General features: G+C 36.4%; 1 protein-coding gene across 4 annotated transcripts in view; it reads left to right on the forward strand.

The window, feature by feature from the left end:
* npnta (nephronectin a) overlaps positions 1-26,014 on the forward strand; it is a 61,668-nt gene that overhangs the window by 2,061 nt on the left and 33,593 nt on the right. For 2 of the 4 annotated variants that reach the window (XM_028018547.1, XM_028018549.1), the window contains exons 2-4: positions 8,333-8,433; positions 16,432-16,482; positions 21,735-21,827. In XM_028018547.1, the coding sequence (XP_027874348.1) occupies positions 8,333-8,433; positions 16,432-16,482; positions 21,735-21,827 (245 nt within the window). The remainder of the gene's footprint in view (positions 1-8,332; positions 8,434-16,431; positions 16,483-21,734; positions 21,828-26,014) is intronic. The other 2 variants (XM_028018548.1, XM_028018550.1) reach the window with 1 other exon arrangement.

Below are 26,014 nucleotides of genomic sequence, written 5' to 3' on the forward strand. Positions count from 1 at the left end.
AGAATTGTTGTCTGCCTGTAGTTCTGGCAATGACAGCGGGGAAAGTGAACAAAGCTATTTAGTTCGTGAACATATTGAATTAACATTAACAGCCACCTCGTTTGGCACTTCTATATAAGTATATGTATAACACTCGTCCCTTAACAAATTTTAAAAAATGCTTTTGTTCATGTATGTTTTTGTGTATAAGAAACTTGTGAAAAGCCACCTTATATTTAGTTTTTTTTATTTCACTTTAAAAATGAAAACCAAATTATATGTTGGGTCATTATCTTTCAATTTGATGTTTTACCTTTTAAAACAAAAATCAAATAAGTTTCTTTTATCTTTACTACTTTCTGATGAGAAAATCCATTTAGTAAAAGAAGCATGGGATGCATTCCAATAGCATGATTCTGCCACCACTATGTGTCAGTGTGGGGATTGTGGGATCAGGGTGATGTGAAGTGTTAGTGGGTTTTTTTTTTTTTTTCTGGTATAATGTTTTCCATACTGGACAAAAATTGGAATTTCCACTTAACCTTATCAAGGCACCTTCTTCAAAGTTTTTTTTTTTTTTTCACATCTTGTGATAAAATGTAAAAAATATGTCCAGGAGAATGTTAATTATTTTGCAAGGCACAGTATCCCTCTCAGGCGGACTGAACTTGAGAGCAGAATCTTCCCATGTATTCAACGTTTTGCAAATTAACAGAAATTTTATTTGATGAATATTTGAGCTAATTTCGATTTAAATGACTTCAAAGAACCCTGAGAGACATTGTCATTCCACCTATTAATTTTTTTTTACGTGAGAAGGAGTGTATGTCGGCTATTTTTCAAAGCTGAGCTCCTTCAACCCAGTTTCTGCTTCAAATAAACCCATTTCTGAATAAGCAATTAGGAGATCAAAGGTTTCAGCCAGCCAGAAATTTGTGTTTCTGTGTGAGACAGAACAGAGGAGAGAAGAGGGAAATGGGTTAACATTTGCCAGTGCATACCTGCATATTACAGATGTTTTTTAAGGCTATTTTTCTTTCTAATAATCAGAGCTAATATCTGTCTGACAGGGCTCATCAGGAGACTTTATTTCATGCACTGCCTTTGTGAAATAATCATTTATTTCAACCTTCACAGCAGCATATTGTACATTATTAACATTCCTGCTGATGGAGTGGCTTGTCACCATGCTCATAATTTGCCAATTTTTATGGGTATAAACATGCTCAGACTTGAGTCCTTCTCTTCAATATTAATTCATTGAGAAAATATCCCCTGAGAGTGAGTGCAAGCAAGGAAAACATTTATCACCTAGTTCTGCTCACTTATTGCCTTTTAGAGAGCATTCCTAACAGGCTTATCCATCTGGCCCTGAAGGGTCCTTTACAGGCATCGTTGGTGAGATGGTTCTGCTCTCCCATAGCAGCACACAATATACTTAATATACCTACTGCAGAGTTTCCACAACATGCGACTGTTGCTCCTGGGAAGGGATTAAAACCCATCCAGTTGCATGTCATAACAGAAAATACCTGAAAGTGAAAGGCTGCTTGTACAGTAGAGGATATTCTTCACCACTGATGTCATTAAGTTTGTAAGTCTTGCACAGCCGAATGGTGCATACCAGACATCCTCTGTCATAATCCAAAGCTTGTGAAAGGGTGCCAGGTTACGTAGGGATATCAGATCCACATTTGGGCTTTCAGGCACGGAAGTAAGAAGAAAGTAGAAAGAGCAGACTTCAGAGAGCCTAAAAGACATTGAGCACAACTCTGTTTTTTGGTCCGCTTTGCAAATAACTGCTGTATGTCAAGGTGTATGGCACAATAAAGTATAATATAGAAATTCGATTTTTGTGCATAAATATATAACAAAGATAAACTTAAAATTTGATTTATTTTACATTTGAGAAAAGGGTACACAGAGGTTAATAATGAGATGTTTTTGCACCAGAGGGATTGCCTCCAGTTTTGAGATGGCAGCTAGAGGAGTCATGCATGTTTCTTAATGTCTCTGGATAATCTGTTATAAGGTTGAGGAAATTGTCTATGCTCATGATGGCAGCAAACAGACTGGCACTTCTTTTCTGATAAGACTTTTTTCTAATTTTTTACAGTGTTACTGAAGATGCATTGATTCTTTATCTCTTTACTGTACTGTGTCCTTACAATCAACATATTGTGAAGTATTCATGCATTTTGTACATCTGCCTCACCATTAAAGGGTAACAGGACAGTGTGAGAGTTTTTCTATATCCTGAATAGGCCACAGTCAATCACAATACAACACAACACAGAGACATATGTGTAAAGACAATTTGGAGTGGCAAATTAATGTAACATGCATGTTTTGGGTAGGATGCTGGAGTATGTGGGGTAAACACACACAGGCCCTGGGAGAACATCTAATTTGGACACAAAAAGGCCCATCTGGATTTAAACCCAAGATTACCTTAATGCATGGTCCTGGTGCCAACAACTCCACCACAATGAAACCATAAAAACAGAAATATCCCTACTTTTAGAATATTCTCCCTGAACTCCAGAGCTGTCCCAACAAAATCAATTAGTTTTATCAATTTGTTCTGTTTGTTTGAGTCACCAGCTCCGACACTGTTACTCTTAACAGATGGCTGAAAGGGACACTGTACTCTCCACCACCATCTCAGGGATAACTTACGAGCTTTGAGAGTAATTCTGTTGGTGACAAAACACAGGCTTAAACACAACAGAGTAAAGAAAACATGTTAGGGTGCAGTTTCCTGGACATGCTCCTGTGGTGCTGAGCACCTGCTCCCACGCACACACTGTCAAAATATTTCACAGAAAAAATGTGGGGTGTAATTTTCATATTTTGTGCTAAATGCTTCTCTAATTGCTTCACTACCACAATGGCAAACATTGATTCAGATGCAGTCTTTACAAACTTAACAATATGAGCACAAATTACCTTAAGACTTACATTTATTTATCACCACCTTTAAATTAGGGGGGGGAATGGAGGACCTCAGTAGGGCTTAAGGGATTCTTTTACAAAAAATCCATGAATCAAAACATTTAGCTAATATTTCAAATTTGAAAATATTTATAGTAGTTAGTTAGATTTAGTAGGATTTAACCTCTTTGTCACACATCAGAGTTGAAATTGAAATGGAGGTTTGATGTGCCGTTACTGCATTTTTAAAAAAGGAATTGAGTGATGGGGTATTTACTTAAATGGTTTTTAAGTAAATAAAAACCATTATTACAAATTGTGTGTGTATTTGTAATACTCATAAAATAAGCTTAAGTAGTTCCTGCAGATCCTGACATTTTTTTGTCCGATTATTCAGTTAATAGCCAGAATATTTAATTACTAAAATAGTTAACTGCAGCTGCAGACCACAGAAGTCACTGAAAAGAAGAAACAGAGAAAACCCAGAGAAACAGGCATTGACAAGATGTATAACTCGATTGAACAATTTTACTTGATTGTAAATCTCACAAACTTAATCACAAAGAATTACTTTATCCTCTTCCATTTTATCCTCAATTTTTTTGGCCTTTGTAACTTTAACCCCTTCATGCATAGTGGTCACTACAGTGGACAGCTATCTAAAAGCCATTTTCTTGTGCTTCCTGTGGATTTTTATGTTATAACTGCACACAGACCACTGAAGTGGACACTAATGCATCATAAAATATACCATCAACTACTGGCCATCAGCTGCAAATGCAAGAAATTATTTTTGTTAAATACAATATGGCCGACAGACAAAAAAGCATGAGAACCGACCCGGTCCCTTCTTCTACTGTAGACGACTCTTGCAAGTAAAAAAAATATTGTGACATCAGATAACCCCTAAGGAACAATACTACTGATGTATTTTTCAAATAACAACTTTGTATTTGGACAAAATTACAATTGATCACATAAAAATTAAAAAATTAAAAAGAAATTTCCTACCTTTTTTATGCCTTAAGAAAAACATTTTAAAAAATGGAAAAAAAATTCTGACACAAAGGATCATAATTCATGCATGAAAGGGCTAATCTGCCAGTTGTTGGAACCACTAGTGGAGCTTTAGGCTGATAGTAAAATACATATGCTGAGGTAAAACTTGCCCTGACTCACTATAGGTTGCAAGTGCCTTTCATACTCCTGGCGCATGATAATTTGTTTGAAGAAAAACAATATAGCCATTCTTTAGTCAGGGGTGTCAAACTCCAGTCCTCAATGGCTAATTAAGCCATTTCATTCCAGGACACCGGCCCTTGAGGACTGGAGTTTGACACCTGTGCTTTAGTTGTACAAAATCTCACAGTAGTTCAGAATGTAAATTTGAAGCATTTTTGTTGCTGTGCCTGTTCATTGATCCTTCGCTTTGAAGGAACCTGAGAATAAAGTTGTTGTCATTTAAGATCAAATTTGAAGTGTGTGTGTGTGTATGGATTAGTTGATATTAAATCGTCTGATTGCAGGTATACTTAAACAAATAAAACAATTTTTGTGGCTTAACTGCAAAAAGCTGAATACAATATAGGGAGGATCAGACTGTAAGAAATGTCTCAAGTGCTTTGGTGGAAAAAATCAGTCAGTGAGTAAAAAGCACATCCTTTAAGAACTGGTTGTCATAACAAACATACTTTAGCTGCAACCTAGACATTAGGCTTTGATGTTGACAGTATTTAACTCTTGCACTCAGTGGAATTTATGTTGGTGAAACATGACATGGTATTTGTTTTGTCATTATTTCAGCATGAGCCTCGAAATAAGCTCTGGATTGAACTCAAATACCTTCTTTTTCCATCAGAAGTGTCAACAATGGATTAAAATACAGTATTACTCTACCCAGACTCAACAACCCAGCTTTTCACTCAACAAATATTCACCCTTGTACAGAAAATTCATTATATATGTCATCATATTTCTCACCTTAATATAAATCTTTTGCCCCATAATTGTTGTGCAGCCCCATGGTGCTTCGTGTTAATGTGATGATCTTGGCCGTGTGTGCAGAGTTGGCAGGGCATTCAGCAGAGGTGGTTAATTAAAAATGGTGTGACGCATTAACAACTCCTGCAAGCCTTCAGCTGAGCTCGGCAGGTTGAACTGAGTCTCCCGCTCTGGGATGCTACTGTGGCAGGTAATGTTTATGGATGTCCACGAGAACAAACCAGTCAGCTGCTCTTTTCATGCTTCAGGGTATGCCATGGTTGGATTAGACATTGATTAGGTCATCATCACACTGAATACAGACTGCATACTTTTATGGTTGTGATTATCAAGCCCCTCTCTTTCCTGTAAGCAATGCACTAACAACTGTTTGCTGTCTGAAATGAAAGATTGGCCTGCTGTGTGTTTCTTAGTAATACAATGGAAGGACAACAGCATCCACATTATTATCAGCCTCTCAGGAATGAAGCTTTTCTTTTTGACTGTACTTGAGAGGAGGTGTCAAGCATCATGCGTGAAGGGTAATAATTATCTGCTTGAGTTCCCTCAAGGCTTTAGTCCAATTTTGGATCATTATTCAGGCCTTCAGAGTAATAAATGCAGGTATTATACTAGCGTCAAATTGATATGCCAGTTTTTTATTTAGTCGACTATCACAGAGGACAAGCTGTTCTTCTTTAATGTGCAGTGTCCACCCACAGTTCCCACTACTGACTTTGATTAGTTCTTACCTTTTCATCTGTAAAAGGTCAAATAAGGACCCAGTTTGACATACCAGAGCTGGTTCAGACAATACAATTGGAATCCAGTAAACTACACGAAGCCAGCAGTTTGTCAGAGTAGCCATGGAGCATAAAACATGATGCCATATTCATTTGTAATTAAATAGAGACCATCAGAGGGAAACATTTCACTCGATAATCCTGTCAACATCTCATCTCTGCTCTCATGCACATGTAGGAGTGAAGACCATGCTCTTTTTATTTGATCTGCATTGTTTAATCACAGATGTATGTTTTAGTATCATCTTGTTTGTATACTGACCTCAATATTGCTTTGTAGTCAAATACAAATGTTCAGCAACTAATGGTTATCTTCATTGGTGCTTTAGTCTTTTATGGTTTCTGACAAAACAAATAGAAAAAGTGGAAGAAAACATCTGGATTTTAATGCTTAGTAAAAAATAACAGTTTAAAAACACAGAATTAAATATAAAATTATAATCCATGATCCATGGCTGCAATCATTGTTACTGCAGTATCAATGCATATGTTTAAATTATGAAAAATCAATATCAGAATTAGAAACTGTGTAATACAGCCAGCTTTCTGTTGAGACTCATAAGATGTGATAATTATGGAAAGTGAAAATGAGATTAGCAGCTTGTCCAGGAAGAAGTGCGTCTCATTTGCAGGATATCTTCACACTAATATCTGAACTTATTCCAATTGCTGTCAAGCTTATTTACACCCATGAATGAATACTTGAGACCTTTCAAACACCTTTAAGTGACAGCTAGCCAGACAGCATATTCACACTAAACCAAACAGCATTTTTTTTTACAGCATGAGCGGGAGCTTTCTGTTTGAATTTAATATTTCTTCACATTTGCTTGCCTTTCTCTTATTTCATTTCCTTTATAATGTGCTCCTCTCTTCAGTCTGTTTGACTGGCTACCTTCTTTCTTGCCAGCCATCGGGCAAACATTTTCTCTGTATCTGCCACTCTCACTTAGTATCCATCTGTTTTTTTTTTCTCTCCTGACGTGATTGGCAGCAGGAACAAGCATTAGCATTTCCTCATCTTGGCATGGAGACACTAACGGGCACAGATTGCTGCAAAGAATGTGCCTTGAATACTGAACAAAACCCCAAACTTTCTCTCAGGGGTGTACATAAATAAATATTCTGCGCTTAGCAGGTTTTTATATATTTTTTAAAGGATTAAATTGGATATTGATTGCTTTCATTTCCTTTACTTGATGAAAATCGCAAAAATGCTTCAGACATTATTAAAGGTTAATCAGTACTTCTAATTAAAAAAAAATCTTATTGTTCTTATTTTTAGCATGACTCTGGTACAATCTCATCTCAGCTCTCAAAGTAAGAAGCTTGGATTTTCTTCAACATCCTTAAAAGGACTCATTCCTTTCTCTCTTCATGGTGTAGATAAAAAGGTAATCCACTTGTAGTATCTGCCAGGAAGCTATTTTCCAACTCTGAGCTGGACAGAGTATGCTGTAACAAAAAAAAAAAATCCAGCCATCATAACTCTGAAAGAAATAGGCTATCACCTATTTCTGTATAAACTAACTCCAGCACATCCTATCTGTGGCATTAAAGATTTCCTCAGCTGTCATAAAAAGGGCAATGGAGGAAAATATTGCATTTTCAAGGACAGTCAGAATAGCTCATAATCTAGATCTCTACAGTGATGTGCTTCATGTATGCAAGTGTTGGTGCTGCAGCTAAATTCCAGTAGAATCTGGCAAGCTTTCAGAACACACCTCGAGTCCGCTGTCACACAAACTCACATGATTCGATGTGCTGAAACATCTGCTGAAAGGGAGCAAATTATAACCTGCCATATTCAAGCAGTGGAAAATTGTGTTGGTACTCTGCATTATGTCCATTTAATATATAATTTAATCTATATGTATATAGTTGAAACCAGACGTGTACATACACTATATAAAATGACATGCAAAATTGCATAGACACATACCCCTATATAGAGATAGCTAAATATACCTATATAAGGATATTTGTAGATTTTGATTAGACACTTTTAAACTACAGTAATTCTTTCTTGAACATAGCAAATTAAAATGTTTTCCTCAGATTTTATTTAAAAGGTATTGATTTTACATGACATTTACGCTGAAAGAAATTGAGCTGGAAAAATTGATTTTGATCTAACTACATTCTACCATTTTACCCTAAGGGGAACTTCACAAAGTGGTGCAATCTCCTTCAGTTCTTGCAACTGCTTAGGTCCTGCTACAGGCTTTATTTCTAAGCTGGAATGAACAGAGTGGGGTTTCAAAAATATTTGTTTTTATTACATTATATACAGATACATACAATGAGTACAACAGATAAATACTTTAAATGTAATGGGGAAAAATAAAGAAGTGAATGAGACTCCAGAAATTCCTTGAAGTTTCAGCTTTCAGCAACCAAGAATGACAAACCACTTGTGTACTTGGCCATTAAAATGATTCATATACAGAGGTTTCATAAAATACACTATATTTCAACTATAATCTGCACAACCTATTCATGAGGATTTTTTTCTGCTGTTCCAGGAAAACAGCACAGGTTTTATGTGAGTTTTGAAAAGTCTGTGAATAGATAATAATAGCCAGATAATTCCTTTTCATAACTTACTGAAATTTGATTGTGTCATCCACTCACAGGTGGCCGCGGCAGATGGCATCATCCAATGGCATGTGTCGATATGGGGGCAGGTTGGACTGCTGCTGGGGATGGACGCGCCGCTCCTGGGGTCACTGCCAGCGTGAGTGCCAACATGTTTGCTGGTGCTGCTGGGGGCTAATGGGACTAACGAGGTGGCAATGTTTCAAGCTGGGGGCAAAGACGCTATTACACACAAGACGAGCTGTAGTGGAGCACAAACACACATACACACGCCTACACACAAATGCATACTGTCACGATACACAAAGTTGAAGAACTTCCCCGCCTTTATGCAGTCTTTCTGAAAAGATTGATGATAATGGCTGGTTTGAATAATAGGTCTGTTGATTTTTTTGTTTCTGCTGTATAAGGCCATAATGAGGAAGTCATCACATTTAAAGTTAAACAGGATCTGGTTTTATATTAGAAAGGAGCAAAAATCCTTATCTAGCACTGGGTGAAGAAAAACAGAAACACTGCTGTTAACTCAGTACATGGTTTGGGGAGATGGACATACCTCGATTCCCCAGAATATTGAGCAAAAGTTCAGAAGATTCAGAGGATGTGTCATATTGTTTTAATATACGACTGCCATGCCACAGGTTTGCCTTGTGTTTTTGTCTCATGTTTTTACCATATACACACACTGCAAATACCCTCTGCTTTCCCATACTGTTACCCAAGAAGGTGTGAATACATTAGTGGGTTCCACATTTGCATGATTGACTCACAAATGCCTATTCCTTTGCATGGCTTGATGCCTGGAGTTTTTGCTGCTTTGCTTTGGACATTTATTAAAGAATGTGGGCAGTGATACATAAACATGCCTTTTCCATTGTGGGATATTACCAACCTGCAATTCATGAGAACAGATAAGAACAAATTTTTATTTTTTTGTTTGTTTTGGACAACAAATGATTACCTCTGTCAGTGTTATGTGTAGCTGCAGGCTTGAATCAATTGGTGTTTGATTTAGAATAATAGATAAAAATTTTAGTTTTCAAGGATTAAAATAATGAAAACACCATACCCTCCATAAAGCTCAGAACATTATTTGAACAGAATACATCTAAAATTGGCCTTTTTAATACTAATAATGCTTTAATTTGTATCTAGTGGGATTATTCCACATTTTCAGACCAGCAGATGATCACTGAATCCAATTTGAACATCACAACTTTCTTTCTTTCTATCTTTGTTTTTTTTATGTTGGCTGTGTTCTCGCACTCATACAAATGAAAAGAAATTGTTTAATTTTATTGGTTTTCTTGGATTTCCAAATATTTTTGGTGGAATGTATTAAATTCAAATCATTCCAATAGGCACAAGAGATGAGTTGAAAAGGGTTTTCTGGGCACCAGCTGACCCAAGACCTGGTTTAGCCTCCCTGCTAAAATTAATCCATAAATTTAATGAATTAATGAATTGATTGATTGATTGATTGATTCATTCATTCATTGATTCATTCATTCATTCATTCAAGTTGATGGTGATTGTTCTCATTTCTCTTGTATACATATGCCTGTGATTATAATCATATGCAAAAAAAAAATAAATCAGTCTATTTACGTTGCTGCCATTCACAACCAAATAATCAGGGTGCTTTACAAGGTAGACAGGCCCAGTTCATATCTAATTGTATCCAGTACAATAACTGTCAGTAATTCTGTAAAAAAGGAGACACACTGAAACACCAAGGCAGTGAGCCAGGAGTACTTTCTACGAGAAAGATAAAATCAAAGAGCCTGCAAAACACTGTCAGTAATTCTTGAATGAAGTACCGGTAATTGATGGAACTATTCCTAACTTAACTATGCTATACTTTAGTATGAGAGTCCAAACTGAGTTGCAACTTAAGCTTCGAAACTAAATCGAAAGCAGTACAGCCCCCACCATCCAGTCTCAGAGATGTTCGTTTTGACTGATCACACAAGTTGTTCAATCAAAGCAAACAACTAGAGTTTAGATGTAACATTCTTTCTATGAAAGTAACTCTGGATTACATAGACATGTACAAATTTACATTGTTTTAATTCACTCCAGTAAAATAAGAAAAAAGCCGCTCTTATTTCTCCACTTTCTGGTGTAGAGAGGCACTCGTCTTTTCAAAGTGGTGTCTCATTTTCAGAGACATATAATGATCTGGTTTGTAAAACACACGAGGGGAGATGGAGCAGAGCACTTACAAGTTCTGGTTGTTAAATTCCTGCCAGGGAAAAGGCCTGAATAGTCCATATCTTTGCATGTTGATTTTGCTTGCATGATCATTTTATCAACTCTCCAACTGATAGAATATCCTGTTTCCTTTTTTTCTTATGTTTACATTTTGTTTCGCTGTCATATATGTTAAAAATCTTCCCAATGTTCTATGTTTAACCCTTTCAGTGTAAGTGTGTTTTTATCCTTTTTTGTATGTCTTATTTTTTCTGAAAAATATGTCACACTGCTTATTTGGTTTCAGTAGTTACTGAAACTGTTGAATGCAGCGGCTCCATTTTCATGTAAAAGTGGCAGAATATTTACTAGAGTTAAAGAAATGTATTTTTTTAACATGGCCTGCTTTGTCATCTCAGGGTCTTGACTAGAAAATCTAGAAAATCTGCGCTAAAATACAATGGGAAAAAGCAGCAGTTTGGGCCAGACTCAACTGTAATCCTGGCTCGAGGCAGTCCTCTCAGAGCCCAGTGCCTCCCAGTGATATGCACTGGGCTCTTTGCCTTCACAGCTTCTCATCCTCAAAAAATTCACAGTAGAATAGATGCATTATTTGCTTTGGCTAACAAGGCAAGATGAAGATGTATTCATCATTGAAGCTGCTTAGATTGCGGTGAAGAGAAAGGAGTTATGGTTTCATATTTAACGAATGAAAATTGTTCGAGTTGCTTTGTTCCTAGAAAGTAAAGAAGTGCTGCATTTATGCCGCCAGAGGGGACATTTCTTGGATAAGCAATTGTCCTGCTACGTTATAAAGATGTCCTGCTACATTCAGCCCAAATAGCAGTATGTGTGCATGTTTTCTTGGCGGTTCTGGAGTCCCACATGTTCCATTGTGAGCAGAAAGAAGCTGATTTTTAACTTAACCACAGATATTCTCCCCCCTCTCCCCTTAGAGTCAAATCACTGGATGAGTGCTTGCCTTAATGCTTCCAAATGCTCCTCGTCAGGTGCAGCTCAAATCCATTCATTCACAATCAGCATTCCATCAAGTCAGCAAGGTGCTGATTTAAGCTTTAGACGGGTGAGCTGGAAGGTATTGGAAAGAAAGCGAGCGTAATCAGCAACCTGTGTGTGTTTGGCTGCATGTGTGTGAGAGGATGCAGTCATCACAGATTTCAGGTCTTGGTAGGTTTTAGTGGAGATGAAAGAGATTAGATTGGAGCAATGGGATTGTGGCTTTCAGCCAGAGAGCTCAGAAATCAGTTTTACGAAACTTTTCTCAATAGATCAAAGATGGTTTTTTTCTCCTTAGCTCTAAGAGTAAAAAGAGTACTGGGCAGAAAGAACTTGAAGTAAAAAAGAAACACATTTTGTGTAAGGAAAATAGTTTAGAGGTTAGAAATAGAGAGGTGATTATTGCTGTAGTAGGGGAGCAATGTCTGAAAATGGACACAAACAGAAAATCAGGCAGATGGAGAGAGAGAGCATGAAGCTTTCAGATTTAGGAAAGAATAAAGCTTCATTCATGACATTCTGACAGATCATCAGTGAGGATAAGCCACAGTTGAGGCTCTGTTCTAACCAAATGTTATCACATTTTTTTTTGTCACAGGAAGTATTTGACTATTTGCTCGTCAAAGTCTTAATTTTTAATAAAATCTAAACCTCTTTCTCACAGAGATTAAAATGCAATACTGTAAACATGTCTTCGCTAAACCTTTGTTCTTCATCTGTGATGAATTTCACAGATTAAATAGATGAAGTGTGGGCTTTTGAGGACTTTATGGACTACACATTAACTTGTATGGTTTTTAAAAAGCATCATCAATAGATAAAATAAATAAAATCTATCAGAAATTGACCTTGTATCAAGTACTTGATAAATAAATGTATTTGATCCTTTAACAAGTACATTCAAGCACTATAAATATTCCTCTGCTGTTGTGTGTACTACAACTAAAATCAAAGTAACCAATTAAAATTCAAGCTTTTAAAATTCAGCCTTTTATTTCTTTGAAAGCCAGGTTAGAAATGGCTTTTCACAGCTCCGTATTGGTTAAACAGGACCAGTTATGTTTATGGTTCAAATTGGGTCTGAACTGCTTCTAAAACGGTCCAAGTGCTAAAAAAACACCCAAATGTTATTTGGCAATAAGTTAGTGTTTTCTAGAGCCTTGAAAATGAGCCATTTCATAAGCTTCCTGATTGTTGAGTCACATTCAACGGCCACTTTGCCAGCAACCCCATCTGAGCCCAGCCCCTCACCCAGCAACTTAAGCAGCGCTCCAGCACATTTGGTCAGCTGGTTTTACCACTGTATGTGTTGTACAATAGCGGTTGGAAAAGAAAAGTGTTTTGTTGATGACTTGGCATTCAGGAACTACTTGCTACATTCTTGTTTGTTTGCAGGAGGCTCAGTTTCCTGTTTTCAAAGAATTACAGTTGTTTAATTGGGCAATTGTTTGGAGCCATTTTCAAGTGCGGGTGTAAACATTAAGTTGGGGGGGCGTGGCCAGCAGCAGGTTATTTGGATTTAAAGTGACAAAGAGCCTTAAAACTCTTCAGAATGTTTGGAGCTCATTCTGAAATGAGCTCAAAACAGGCAGAACTGACCAGACTAAAACCTAATTATCCAAGAATGATTTAAAATATGATGAACATGTTTTGCATAGACATAGACCTATCCTAACCTGTTCAAGGAAGCATAATAGTTCACTTTTTAATATATTTTCAGCTAACATCATTATATATTTTTTATTAGATTTCTTTCTGATTATTAAGGTCAGATAAAATGTGCTACTGGTTTTAAGCTAATTTAACAAGTAATCCTGTAATGTTCTAAAAAGCTTCAATCGAAGCTTAAACATAATAAGGAAAGAAATCTGAATTATGCACACACTTAAGCATAATTATGCCTCACTCATAGAGATTAGTTTCAATTTCCATTAAGCCATTTAGAGTCAGTGTGGAACAATGGGGGTTGGCAAAGCTGAAATGGATAATCAAAAGATAATTGTCATTTTAAGCCTGTTTATTAGATTGACCAAAAACTTTAGAGGAGGATCCTCATTCATTGGTGTAATCATTCTTTTTTTCAAAGCTGAATTCTGTTGAAATGTATTCAAGCACATTCATATTGCAAAAGAAAAATAAAAGATTAACCGTATGATGTCAGCCATGGAGAATGTGAGTGATTTAAGGCTGCAGTTTCAATTAGTAGATCATAAATCCATTAAAAATGGACCATGGGTAAAATGCATTGAAAGCCCTCAATATCATCAATCCTCCTTACATAAGTATATGTCTTGTCACTTCCTTATATGGCTTGCACTATTTTTATTTCTAAGTATGTTATAGAAATGATCTGCATGGGAAAAAAAATAAATTGGAGCTTTGAGTTTGTCTATGAAACGTTGGAGATTTGAGCAAATTGTGACTGCCTGCTCACTCAAGACTATTATATAAATTACTTTACTTGCCTCCATGTACTGTGAGCATCAATGCGGCATTCAGAGATATTGTAGACAGAAATATTATTACTGGAGTAATTTCCCACAAGGGTCTTGGGGTTTTAAAAGAAGAGTGATGTAAGTCAAAGTCAGCATAATATACCTTAACATTTTGTCTGGGATGATGCACAACATAATGATGTCTTTCCTGCCTTAAAATGTCTGCTGTTTGCACAGTTACGCTGTATGATTTTCACTTGGTATTGAAAATGAAAACACTTAGCATTAATAGCATTAATAACACATTTCATAGAATTAACTCCTTACAGCAAGTTTGTCAAACTGTGGTGATAGAACTGAAAAATAACAATGTTGGATAACATCCAGCATATATATAATTATTCTTTGTACCTTTGCAAGTAAATGTATATTGTCAGTATATGTCCGAAGTTAACTGCTCCTTAACTTTTTCTACACTACTTTAAAGGTAAAATATTCATACATTTCCTTTAATATCTGAAGGAACTGGATTTAATATCTCTGAATTAAATACATCAGACATAATTTCCCCAGAGGTTCTGGTGGATTTTACAAATCCCCGAAGACCAGGACTTAGTTTGATTGAGTGCAGACTTTGTTTCTCTTAATGCTGTGGGCCGGATTAAAGCAAGTCTTTGAATTGGTAATGTGAGCTAACAAGTAAGCAATGAAAAGAGAAAAGTGAGACCTCAGATTAATTCTTTTTATCATGATTTTTCTCAGTAGTTTCTTTCTCTTTGCTCTTTAGCTTTATTATTACTGGGCTGTAAAAGTCTGCTAAGAAGAGCTTGATTGTGAAAGTTAAAGAAAATGTGTACAGTGAATGAAGGCTCACAGTATGCACTGCAAAAGCATCAGTGTTACTGAAATAAAGCTGACAATATTGACATAAAACAGCAGTATGATAACATATATGTCTCAAGTTATGAATAACATTATGACACAACACAAAAAAAAAGAAGTTTGGAAAGCAATCAGTGTGATTTACTAATGATTTAAACAGAAAATGACATATAAATTATTTTATTTCAAAAACCATTTGATTGCTGTATTAAATCTGAGAGATGCATCCAGAAATTTGCCTCTAAAAGAAGAAAGATGGACAATGCAGATATTAAATACCAAAACATGTATTTTTCACAAAACATTTTTGAGCAAAAATATGAACAGGAGGTAATGTTCAATGGTTTTAACTTTGACAGTCCTGTTGTCCTATGTTAAAGTTACATTAAGATTAAAAGGAATTTTGTATATGAACATTAACATTTGGGTTTTTGAAGATTTTGATTTTAACACAACCTTAAATATCTATTTTTTGAAACAATTTACTGAGTCCATAGACATTGTGTCCAATTCTGATACAAGCTGACTAATTAACTAATTAATTATAATTAGAGGCCTTAACCTGAAAATACTTCCAGACCTCTGACTTTGCACTTAGTAGCGTAACCCCCATTTCTAGCCTTTGTTTAGCATCTCCCAGCTCTATTTTGTCACTTTGGGTAGCCGTAGTGTGAGTAAACTCCAAATCTTCTGGGATGTGTGATTGATAGGAGTGGAGCAGGGCAGGGCCGCATGCACATGCAATGTGCTGCGCTTGCTACAATCTAATTAACTTCTGCATCTTTCTTTCTTTCCCCACTGCCTCCTCCTGTATTTAGACTATAATAGGTAGACAAACCCTTTAGCTGTCATGATGACACTGGTGTCCTCATGGACCCACTGACTACATTGTAAGTGTTTTGGGAGTGGCACAACTGTATATCTTGCATTCTCGTTTAGTTTTCTGTCTGCTCTATATAATGTAGGCTTGTCAAAAATGCAACACAGAAGCCCAAGCCCTGGCTGTAGTTCGGGCTTAGCCTTCTATGGCACACTTATTGTAGATCTAAACTCTGCAACTTTGACATGGGCCTTGGGAAAGAACCGCTATAGTCGGCAGCTTCTTACACATTTATGGCTTTCAACAACCAATCAAAATGTCATACGGGATGTTGTCTCTCCAGAAACAAAAAATAAAAACAAAACTGTAAAAACACAGAGCTATGGCATGAGAAGAAATGGATTATTATAGGAAAAACATTAGGTTGGGGCCAGGTGATACCTTGAAAGGCATGAATTTGTACACAGAATACTACACCTAAGCATCTAAATATGTAGCTTTGTATGGCTTTCATTTCTATATTTCATCACTCAAATGTTCAGGCATTCTGAACCTCAGTCACAATCAGCATTTTGATTGTTTCAAATGACTCCCTTTTGATAGACAACAGAGAATGTGTGTGACTCCAGAACTCCAAACTGTGCATGTGTGTTTATTCCCAGGCATGTTTGCTTTTGCATAAATTGAACAAAATGTGCTCTCTTAACCTTGTTGTTGCTTGTTTGTTGTGTTCTCCCAAACACTAAGTAATGCCCCCCCATTTTTGTGTGTATGGCTACTTGTTTTGCAGCTCTCTTCGCCTTAACTCACAGAGTAGTCGGGATAAGGTGCCAGCCCCAAGGTTAGCTTCACACATTTTTTTTGCAATAACCTAACTAGACATGCATTGCTGGGGGCACATCCTCTGAATCATGCACTTGCTCATTTATTTATAGCCTACCACTCCCTCCCTTGCAGCACCAAGTAACACCTCACTCCTCTTGGCAGCAGTCAACGTATCTCTGGCTTCAAATCTATGAAAATAAATTAAACTCTGCAGGCCACATTTTACTTAAAACCTGTCTAGCATAAATTATGACTGTTTTTAGGGGATCTATTAATATTTAATTGCTCGTCTGGTCATCTTGTTGGGATATTAATTTGACCCTAAAAGCATATACCATGATATGTTTAATTAATATATTCATGCAGCATTTATTAAAGAATAGTGCTGATCATTCTAGATTTCATATGATAAGGTTATAAATTAAAAGTATGAACAGTTTTAAGCTGTTGAGGTAAAATATATTAATAATTTTTTTTTGTTACAGTTTTTCTCAGTCGTTTGGGTGGATGTCTCAGAACAGAATTGAAGTAATGCAGGTTAAAAAAGCATTTTCTCATTCCTTTGAGCAAGTTGTAAATGCTTTTGTACATCATGCAAGTGGTTATGTAAAATTCTCTACTTTTTTCTACATTTTCAATTACTTTTATCATGTTGTTCAAAATGTATTACACAGATCTCTGTGGAACTGTCTTGTCCTTCACAATATTTAAGCATAAGTGCATCGTGTAGCAGTCTAGTTAAAACATTAGTTGTGTTTTCAAGTCTGAACAAAGCCAAGGTCTGACTGACTAATGCTTTCTACAGAAAAGCTCTTTTCATTTCCGTCTAAAAATGGGTCCCTTTTTAATTTGTAACTGTAAACTCTTGAAACATGGTGTGTGGACATCCAGGCTTGTTCCACTGAGGTCTCAAAGTGGCTTAACAATGCCTTCATTCTATTTGATTACATAGCTCAATAAAGTTGAATGAGTCTAAAGATGCTATCTACTCCTGTTTAAGGAATCTCCTCATCCCCTTGTGCCTTTGAACAATTGAACAATGCTTCTTTCTCAGTACTAAAAATGTAAGTGTGCGTCTCTGTGTGCGCTAAAGTCAATTCTACACATCCAATTTATTTTGTGAATAGGCTGCTAAATATTTAAAATGGCATTGTGTTGTGACTGTATGTTTTGAATGTAAAGAGTCTTAATACAAAAGGCCTAATGAAGGTTCTGTTGACAATTTTAATTGTATTAACATTTCATCATCTATATATTAACCAGAGGTGTGACCAAGTCACTGTGTTGCAAGTCTCAAGTAAGTCTCAAGTCTTTGTCCTCAAGTCCGAGTCAAGTCTCAAGTAAAGACAGGCAAAAGTCGAGTCAAGTCTCAAGTCAGGAACCTTTAATTTCAAGTCATTTCGAGTCGTTTTTATTTTATTTTTTTTTTATAATTTGCAATTATACATAAAATTCAAATAATAGACCATTTGTTCGTTTTAAAATATGTATTTATCTCAAATGATAGAACATGTGTAGCTGAACACAAAGTATAAAAACATTTTTAAATTGGACCACTTTATTGCCCAGTTCTGTTAAACTTGATATTCAATAAAAAAAAGACGAAAATGCTGACATTTCCACAGCACAATACAAAGAACCATCACAGCAGTTTTTTTCCTCTTTCTCTGACCTGTCAAAACAATATATTGTCAATATAATTTCCCAACGTAGATGTCTTCAAACACACCAACCATCCTTAGATGATACTAGACCCGGCTCATCATCATGATGGGACAGAGAGACTCTGTTCCCTGTGTTCAGGTCCAGAATCTGCTTTCTGTTCCGGAGCCCCGCTCACTATCCACCGGCTTCCTGAGCTAACACGGTGCACATTATTTGTGGAGGCATTTGAAGGACCGGATTTATGGTAAATAATCACCAATTTAACCCGGAGTACACATGCTAACACGAAGTTAGCTAAAGTCAGCTATCTTACAGCAAAAGAAAAGTGCCACCTACCGATCTTTGTGAAGCTTCAAATGCCGGACAAAGTTGGACGTCGTGGCATCTCCATCCGATATTCTCTTCTTGCATGTTTTACAAGTTGCAGTTCGTTTTTTAGTCGAAAGTTCATAACCTACGTAGCCAAAAGAAATTACTCGCGGAAGCATATTCGAGCGGTTATTTCGTATTTCGTTCCCTGAGCTCTGTAGCTTTGCCGCGTTTTTTTAAACGTCCAAATCCTGTTAATTTGATTGGTTGTGCTGCAGCTACGTACACATACATACATAAGGAGAGAGGAAAACCATAGTGACGGTTCCTGAGATTTGTTCACAGTACATTTGTATTGTTGTTTATTACAATAAATAAAGTTTAAGAAAAAAAAAAAAAACATGAAAAAAAAAAGAAAACCATAGTGACGGTCTGCGCATATCGATACGGAATGAGTGACATTAATTAATGACGCCACTTTATAAATAATGTGTTTTAAATTTTAAGACTTTGAGTAAAAAATATCAAGTCTTTTCAAGTAAACAGCTTCAAGTCGAGTCAAGTCCCAAGTCAATGGCATGAAAGTCAAAGTCAAGTCCGAGTCTTTGAGCATTTTTTCAAGTCAAGTCTCAAGTCGTGATTTTAACGACTCGAGTCTGACTCGAGTCCAAGTCATGTGACTCGAGTCCCCACCTCTGATATTAACTGTGGGCACATTTAAAATACTGCAAAGGACTTCTTTCAATGACAGTGAATGGCATAGTATTATATTTCAATTCCATCTCATGCTAATAATACACTTGGTCATTAGATGAACTCTCACTGCCCTGGATGCCCATACTATTTTAGACACTTGTGGATGAAATGCTAAAGTTAAATGTCAAAATAGATACAGGCGAGGCCAGTCATACAGGCAATATTCAGCAATAATACTTGCATGTCATATGCTTACTTAATGTTTACCGTTCATCACAGTAAACCAGTTGCTGATTGTACCAGAGCAATGGGTCCATAAGTTTCATGTTTTTGCACAATATGTTTATGTATTTTTTTTTACTAAAAAATGTTTTATTCGAATAGAACTGATCTGAGTTTAAAATTATTTAGCTACTTTTTATACTTCACTAAGCTGTAATTTAGTTAACCTTTTATTGTGGAAGATTTCAATTGACACCTTACATGCTGAGTTCAATAAAAAAAGATTCTGAACAAATTAATCTTGGAATGATCCGCTCATGTTAAGCACATAAATTTTCTTTTTCTCACCCAACCAATCTCTAGCACCGGCCTTGGGTTAACACTGGAAATGCTTTATTGAAAAGGTTCTAGTCTACGGATGCACCAGTATGAAAATTTGGGTCGGTATTAATATACAGTATTAATAGAGCTGCTGAGGCCAACAAACAGTCTTTACCAACATTATGCATATATTTTTATAATCTTTTAATAATTATTTTCTTTAATTGACACTCTGCAATGCTCTACGCCTCTATCACTGTCATGTGTTTAAACAAATACCACCTTCCCAACGCCCTCCCTACTCTTTCTGAAACGCATACACGAAAGCAACAAGATGAAAAAAGTGATGATTAATAACTGCCCAGTTTTACTTATCAGAATAGTATCAATATGCTAAAAAATGACTAACAAATCTGATATTAATGTCAATATTTCCTTCATCAATAGTTCTATCAGTAACAGATGTTTCTGCACCTTACTTTTTCTTAAAATAAGCATGAAAAAGAAATACATTTTCACATTATGATAATATATCCCATAAAAGCCAGTGGAATTTTTTTCTTCCACTTGAACCAGGCATCAGACTGTAAAGCAAAAACAAAATGTTATGAAATGGGAAAAATGCTGCCCAAAAGGCTGCTGCTGCTTGCAGGGTCAGTCCTTGTTAATCCCTTTGTTTAAATGACAATTTTGTTATTTAATTATCTACAAATTTAAATAATTTATTCCGGGGTTAAGCAGACTTACAACTCTTAAACTAAAAGTGCTTTCAGTTTATTTAGCTAGTACAACATTTCCTAAGAACTGGTTAAAAAATTAAAGTAGAAAAAAGGCTCATGTGTCTCCACTGCTGCTTTTACTTCACAGTCTGTTGAAATTGAGTTTTCAATTGTTCTGTTGTAGAAATGTCAAACGTGGAGCTATACAGAGACTTAAAAAAACATTTAGTTTTAATGGGTGTGGTTGTTCAACCTTAAGTAGAAAACACACATCAACAAAAGCCATTGATTGTTCTAAATGCTGCAGTCTGAATTCTGAGCATCTACTTCAGCTGAATGGAAATATCTAAGTGGTGCAACCCTGAAGGTCCTTCTGCTAAAAACAAGGGGAAAAAATGCAAAACATAAAATATGCATCTACCAGATTGATTGTAACACCTGCTTGTGATATTTAAATGCATCAGCAGCAAATTCTATTGCTGCAAGGAAATACAGAAAGTCCGACAGATTTCACCACAGTCCTTTCCTCTCTTCCTCTTTAACTCACATTACTATGCATGGAGTCTTTTACAACAGTGACAATTAAATCCTCTGATGGCTACCTTTTATGGCATAATTAATGGAGCTTTTTAATGAAAATTAGTACCACTTGGTTCTATCAGACATGCTCAGCAGCAACTGCAGTGAGTCCAGACAGATAAGCAGGGCACGCCTCCAGCTCACTAAGACTGAACACTGAATCAGTGAAGCTGTAAGGCTTCATCTTTGTTCAGACTCAAATTATCAACCTCTGTGCAAAATCTGGAGGGCAGCTCTTTACTGAGGAACTAATTAAAAGCTTCTATTTGGGTGCTTTCATTGTTCCAACTTCAGACTCATATTCAAATATCCTCCTTGGTGATTCCTTTTTAGCTTATTGCCAGTGTAAATATCATTGCTGGGTTATGAACGAGCAAGTGAATATGTTATTTGGTGTTAAAAGGTCAAACTTCTCGCTTATCACCTGCAGGGAGAGATGATTTGTTTTTCCAAGATCATTCACAGCAACAAAGGCTGGTGTGTACATCGTGTTTGGCTGAAAATGATTTCTCCATTTCTATTAGTAAATTACCACCACAGAAAAAGAAACAAAACAAGTACATTTCATATGTCATTGAGGCCTGGCACTGCATCATTGTAGAAAAATTGTGGCGTAAACAGACACTTTAAAGTCTGAGTGGTTTTGGACGTTTTAAAGCAGAAGGGTTGTGTCCTTTTCCCAACGTTATCTGGTACAAATTCTCTGTTGGGATGCTGCACTGATCTTTCTTTTCTTCTCTAAATCCTTTCTGAACAGCTGTGTGTCAACCTAGCTGTAAGCATGGGGAGTGTGTGGGACCCAACAAGTGCAAGTGCCATCCAGGCTTCACTGGCAAGACCTGCAATCAAGGTGAGTTCTCTCAAGGTGCTGTGGCAAATCTTGTGCCAGCTGGTTTATTCATAATATGACATTGGAACAGGGAAATGTAATCACATAGGTGTTCTACCACATGGCAATCCTGCCTTACAAAAGTTTTCTTAACCTAATTAAGTCAGTTATATTAACTTCAAGTTTTTTACCACTTACTTGGTAAAAATATTTTCTATCCAACGAAAACTAACCCATTACATTGAGTCACTGACTCGTGTTGGGTGACAATGTAGCAACAATGAACAGTTGATTGCATTGACTTCGTAACCTTGCAGTCATCCCTCATGCTGACCATGAATGTAACAGGAAGCAGCCAAGAAGCTCTCTGGCACATATCTGAGAATGAATTAACCAAACTTCAGAAAATCACTCACATCAGGAAAAAAACACTGCGGTCCAATCAGAAATAAATAAGGTAAAAGTGAAATCTAGGCTAAGTTTAAGGTTAATTTGATTTGCATGCAAATGATAGGTCCAATTCAGCTAGTTTTCTCTAAAACAAAAATTACATTTTGTATTCATTTCAAATTTGTTTGTTTGAAAAGATTCCCAAAAATCACAAATGAGGTATGTTACTTTTTTCACACTCTTAAAAGTGGTCCAAGCACAAACCTTCACAGACACTTTACACAAAAGTTGCTAGATCTGCATTATTTATAAAACAAAAACCTTTACTAATTTAGCAGTAACTTAGGGACTCTCAACAGCTGCTCCAAACAGCTGTTGAGAGTTCCTAACTTAGGTATGAGAATATTTTAACTGGATTATTATTAGGAGTGCACCACACAAGTCTGGAATAACAAGAAAAAAACCCATATAAACACCAAGAAACCTCTTCTTCAAATCATCCACAACCCATGCAGGGGAAACAGTGAGTAAGTGGAAGAAGATAGTATGGTCAGAGGAAAGCAAAATGTAACATTTTTACTAACAATCAAAATATAGCTAGAAAACATTACTTCACTATGAGCAGATCAACCACATGGAGAAAAGGGGTGGTCAAAATGTTTTTTAGCAGAGTCAGGAAAGCTGGTCAAAGTTGATGGGATGATAGATGAAACTAAATATGTGGTTGCCCTGGAGACAACCTGTTAGAGGCTGCAAATGACTTGATCCCGCTGTGGAGGTTCCCCTTTCTCCAGGACAACATTTCTAAACATACAGCATGAATGGAATGGTTAAGATCAAAGCATATCCACGTGTTTGAAGTTTCCAGTTAAAGTGGTTGCCTAAATCCAATTTAGTATCTCCAGCAAGACATAAACATTTATTCTCCACAGAAGCTCTCTGTCTAATCTGACTGAGTTTAGATAAAAACATATACTCTTTAGATATGCAAATTTTGCCAAGGTATTTCCCAAAAAGAGTAAGTGTTACATTTTCAGTAGTCTCAGTTCTAAAAATAAACTGAAAACCATAAATAATTTCCAGTCTTCTTTGCATTATGCATAACTTTGTGTTGTGCTTCTGCAGAAAAACCTTATAAAATACAAAATCGAAGTTTGCGTTTGTAGCGAGACAAAAATGGGAACATTTCTCTGGGACTAAATATTGCTGGGAGACTCTGTACAAGTATATTGACATGTACATTTTTCACAAGGAGCAAAAGTGAAGGACAATCCCAGCTCCAGAGAAACAGCAGGGTAATCATTGTGTTTTGTGGCTAGAGCAGGAGCCCGAGCCGGTTTTCCTTTAGCTGACAGGAGTGAGGAGCTTTAATCACAGGGGAGGAGGAGCAGAAAGAGCGCTGATTCAGCTCAAATGGAAATGAGAGCGGGCTGTGTTGAACGCATCTTACCCGGTGAAGATAATATCTCAATTACTGATGTGCGATAACTTGGCCTAACAAAGTACAACAGATGCTATTTAAAGTGTCTCTCCTGGTGTGTGTACATGTAGGTTTTGGGTATTGGCAGCTTGGACATGTTTGAAAGCATTAAAGCTCCTCAGTTGGATGTTCGTTGACGTCCGAGCTGCTTTAAATTACCTGTGGAATTCACGCCCTGAGACAGGAATAGGATAGTGTGTAATTAAAAACAAGGAAGGAGGAGGAGGGCTCGTTGAAAATCCTTTCCGGAATGTTCCCAATGACTCATCCTGCATTTCAAGGCTATTGGCAACTCGTCTCTGCGGGCCAAGACGTCCCTACTTTGTCTTAATCTGCAACAAAAGGGAAGAAGAAAAAGGATCCGCATCCCATATTCAGCTACAATAGATATTGTTTCCAACCATTTAGAGCATGTTATCCTACAAATGCGATCCAAGTACATTCAAGGATGAAGCAGTAGAATCTGTATGCTGTATTTTCCAGTTCGGTTGCAGACATAGTCAGATTTAAATGTTGAAACTGACTCTTATTGAAGCATCGGATTTGACCTTTCAGTCTGATGGAAGCGGTTTTTGCTTAATTTCATGTAATTCTATTGAAACTAAAATTATTACTAAGACATAGGAGATAACAATTTCTCATTAAAATGCAGCCTCTTCAGACATTGATTCAGACTTCACTATTGATGAGCCAGGTGGGCAATGTTTAGAAGTACTGTAAATTACTCATTTTTGTTGCATTAAGTAACTAGGAGGAAAAAGAGTTGCACAGATCTACATATCTGACCAAGTAAAACCAGGAGAGAGTTTTTTTTATGAGACGAACGATGTAAAATACATATTATCCATCCATATGGTAAATGTTGACTCTTAAGGATTTATTTTGACTATGATTTTTCAATTAAACAATGAAAACTAAAATTTCAAATAGAGATGTACTGATCAGAGGTTCCTGGGGATTTCCCACCTCTGGTTTCTGTTGTTTTTTCTAGCTTTCCTGCCACAATCAATCATAAATTACACATGTTTGTAGTAGAAGCAACATCACACAGCATATGGGAGAACAGTGGCAATAAAATAAATTGCACTACTCTTTTAAAACAAAGACAAATGATTATAGTTCAAATGGGAAACTGTCTTCTGAGTCTTATAGCGTGATTAGTTTTTATATATATATATATATATATATATATATATATATAAGCTGCCGTTTTGTACATTATATTAGAAAATCTAGATCTAGATCTTAACATCCCTAATTTCAGCTGTTTCCAAGACAAATTTGATGCCCCTTGAACTTTTTCACATTTTGCCACATTTCTATCACAAACCTCAATATATTTCATTGGGATTTTATGTGACCAAAGGTTGAAGTGGATGGAAATGTTAGATGAATTTCTGATATTTTCTGAAAAGTGTGTTATTCACATTTATTCAACCCTCCTGACATCTTTTAGCTCTGCCTTTTACTGCAATAGCTTGGAGTATAAATGCACACTAGCATAGTTGTTCACACTCTTGCATTGCAGCTAAAAGGTTGTGTGTTCAAATCATGGCCTGGGATCTTCCTGCATGGAGTTTGAATGTTCTCTGTCTGTATGTTTAAGGTTGTTTTACTGGAGGATGAATCTCCTGCAGTGTTGGTCTCCTCTGACCAGTGCAGGCTACCTTTTTTTGGTAACCGTGTTTCTCCTAAATAACTGGTGGAGGACTGGAAACAATTTGAACATCTTTTGGCTATATTTCAATATTTGCTTTTTTCATTTAACATTTACATACTTGCGTAAGGCATGACTAATGGTTTTCTGTCAATAGATTCCTTCAGCTAACCACTGGATCTATGCATCTCCTCCAGAGTTACCACAGGCAATTTGACAACTTCCCTGATTGATGCTTTTCTTCCTAAGCTTAGGCAAACAGAAAATGTTTTCGTAGGGAAAGGGTCAGTGTTATGGGTATTTTTGTGCACGGGTTATTTTAATGAAAACAATTTATCCACATAACCTTTTCAATTCTTTTCACAATTATGCACTACTTTGCATTGGTCAGGCACAAATGCAAAGTGGTAATGAGATGAGTCACAGTGGTGCACTCAGAACAGTCTTATTCAGGCAGAAAAACATCAACAAATGTTGTCACTGTTAAAACATTAAAACTCTGCATGAATTCTAAGAAGTCTAAGTCATTTGTAGTTTGATAAATGAGTAACAAAACCTGTAGCCATCCCTTGCCTGATTTTATAAAATGAATACTTCTACTTCTCCGCACAGGAAGTTGCTTTGTGCCTTTTGCTCTCTTAATTTTCCTTCCAGGCCAGTTTATTTTAAAAAGAACATATG

The sequence above is a fragment of the Xiphophorus couchianus genome, chromosome 5, assembly GCF_001444195.1.
Source record: "Xiphophorus couchianus chromosome 5, X_couchianus-1.0, whole genome shotgun sequence".
Lineage (NCBI taxonomy): Eukaryota > Metazoa > Chordata > Actinopteri > Cyprinodontiformes > Poeciliidae > Xiphophorus > Xiphophorus couchianus.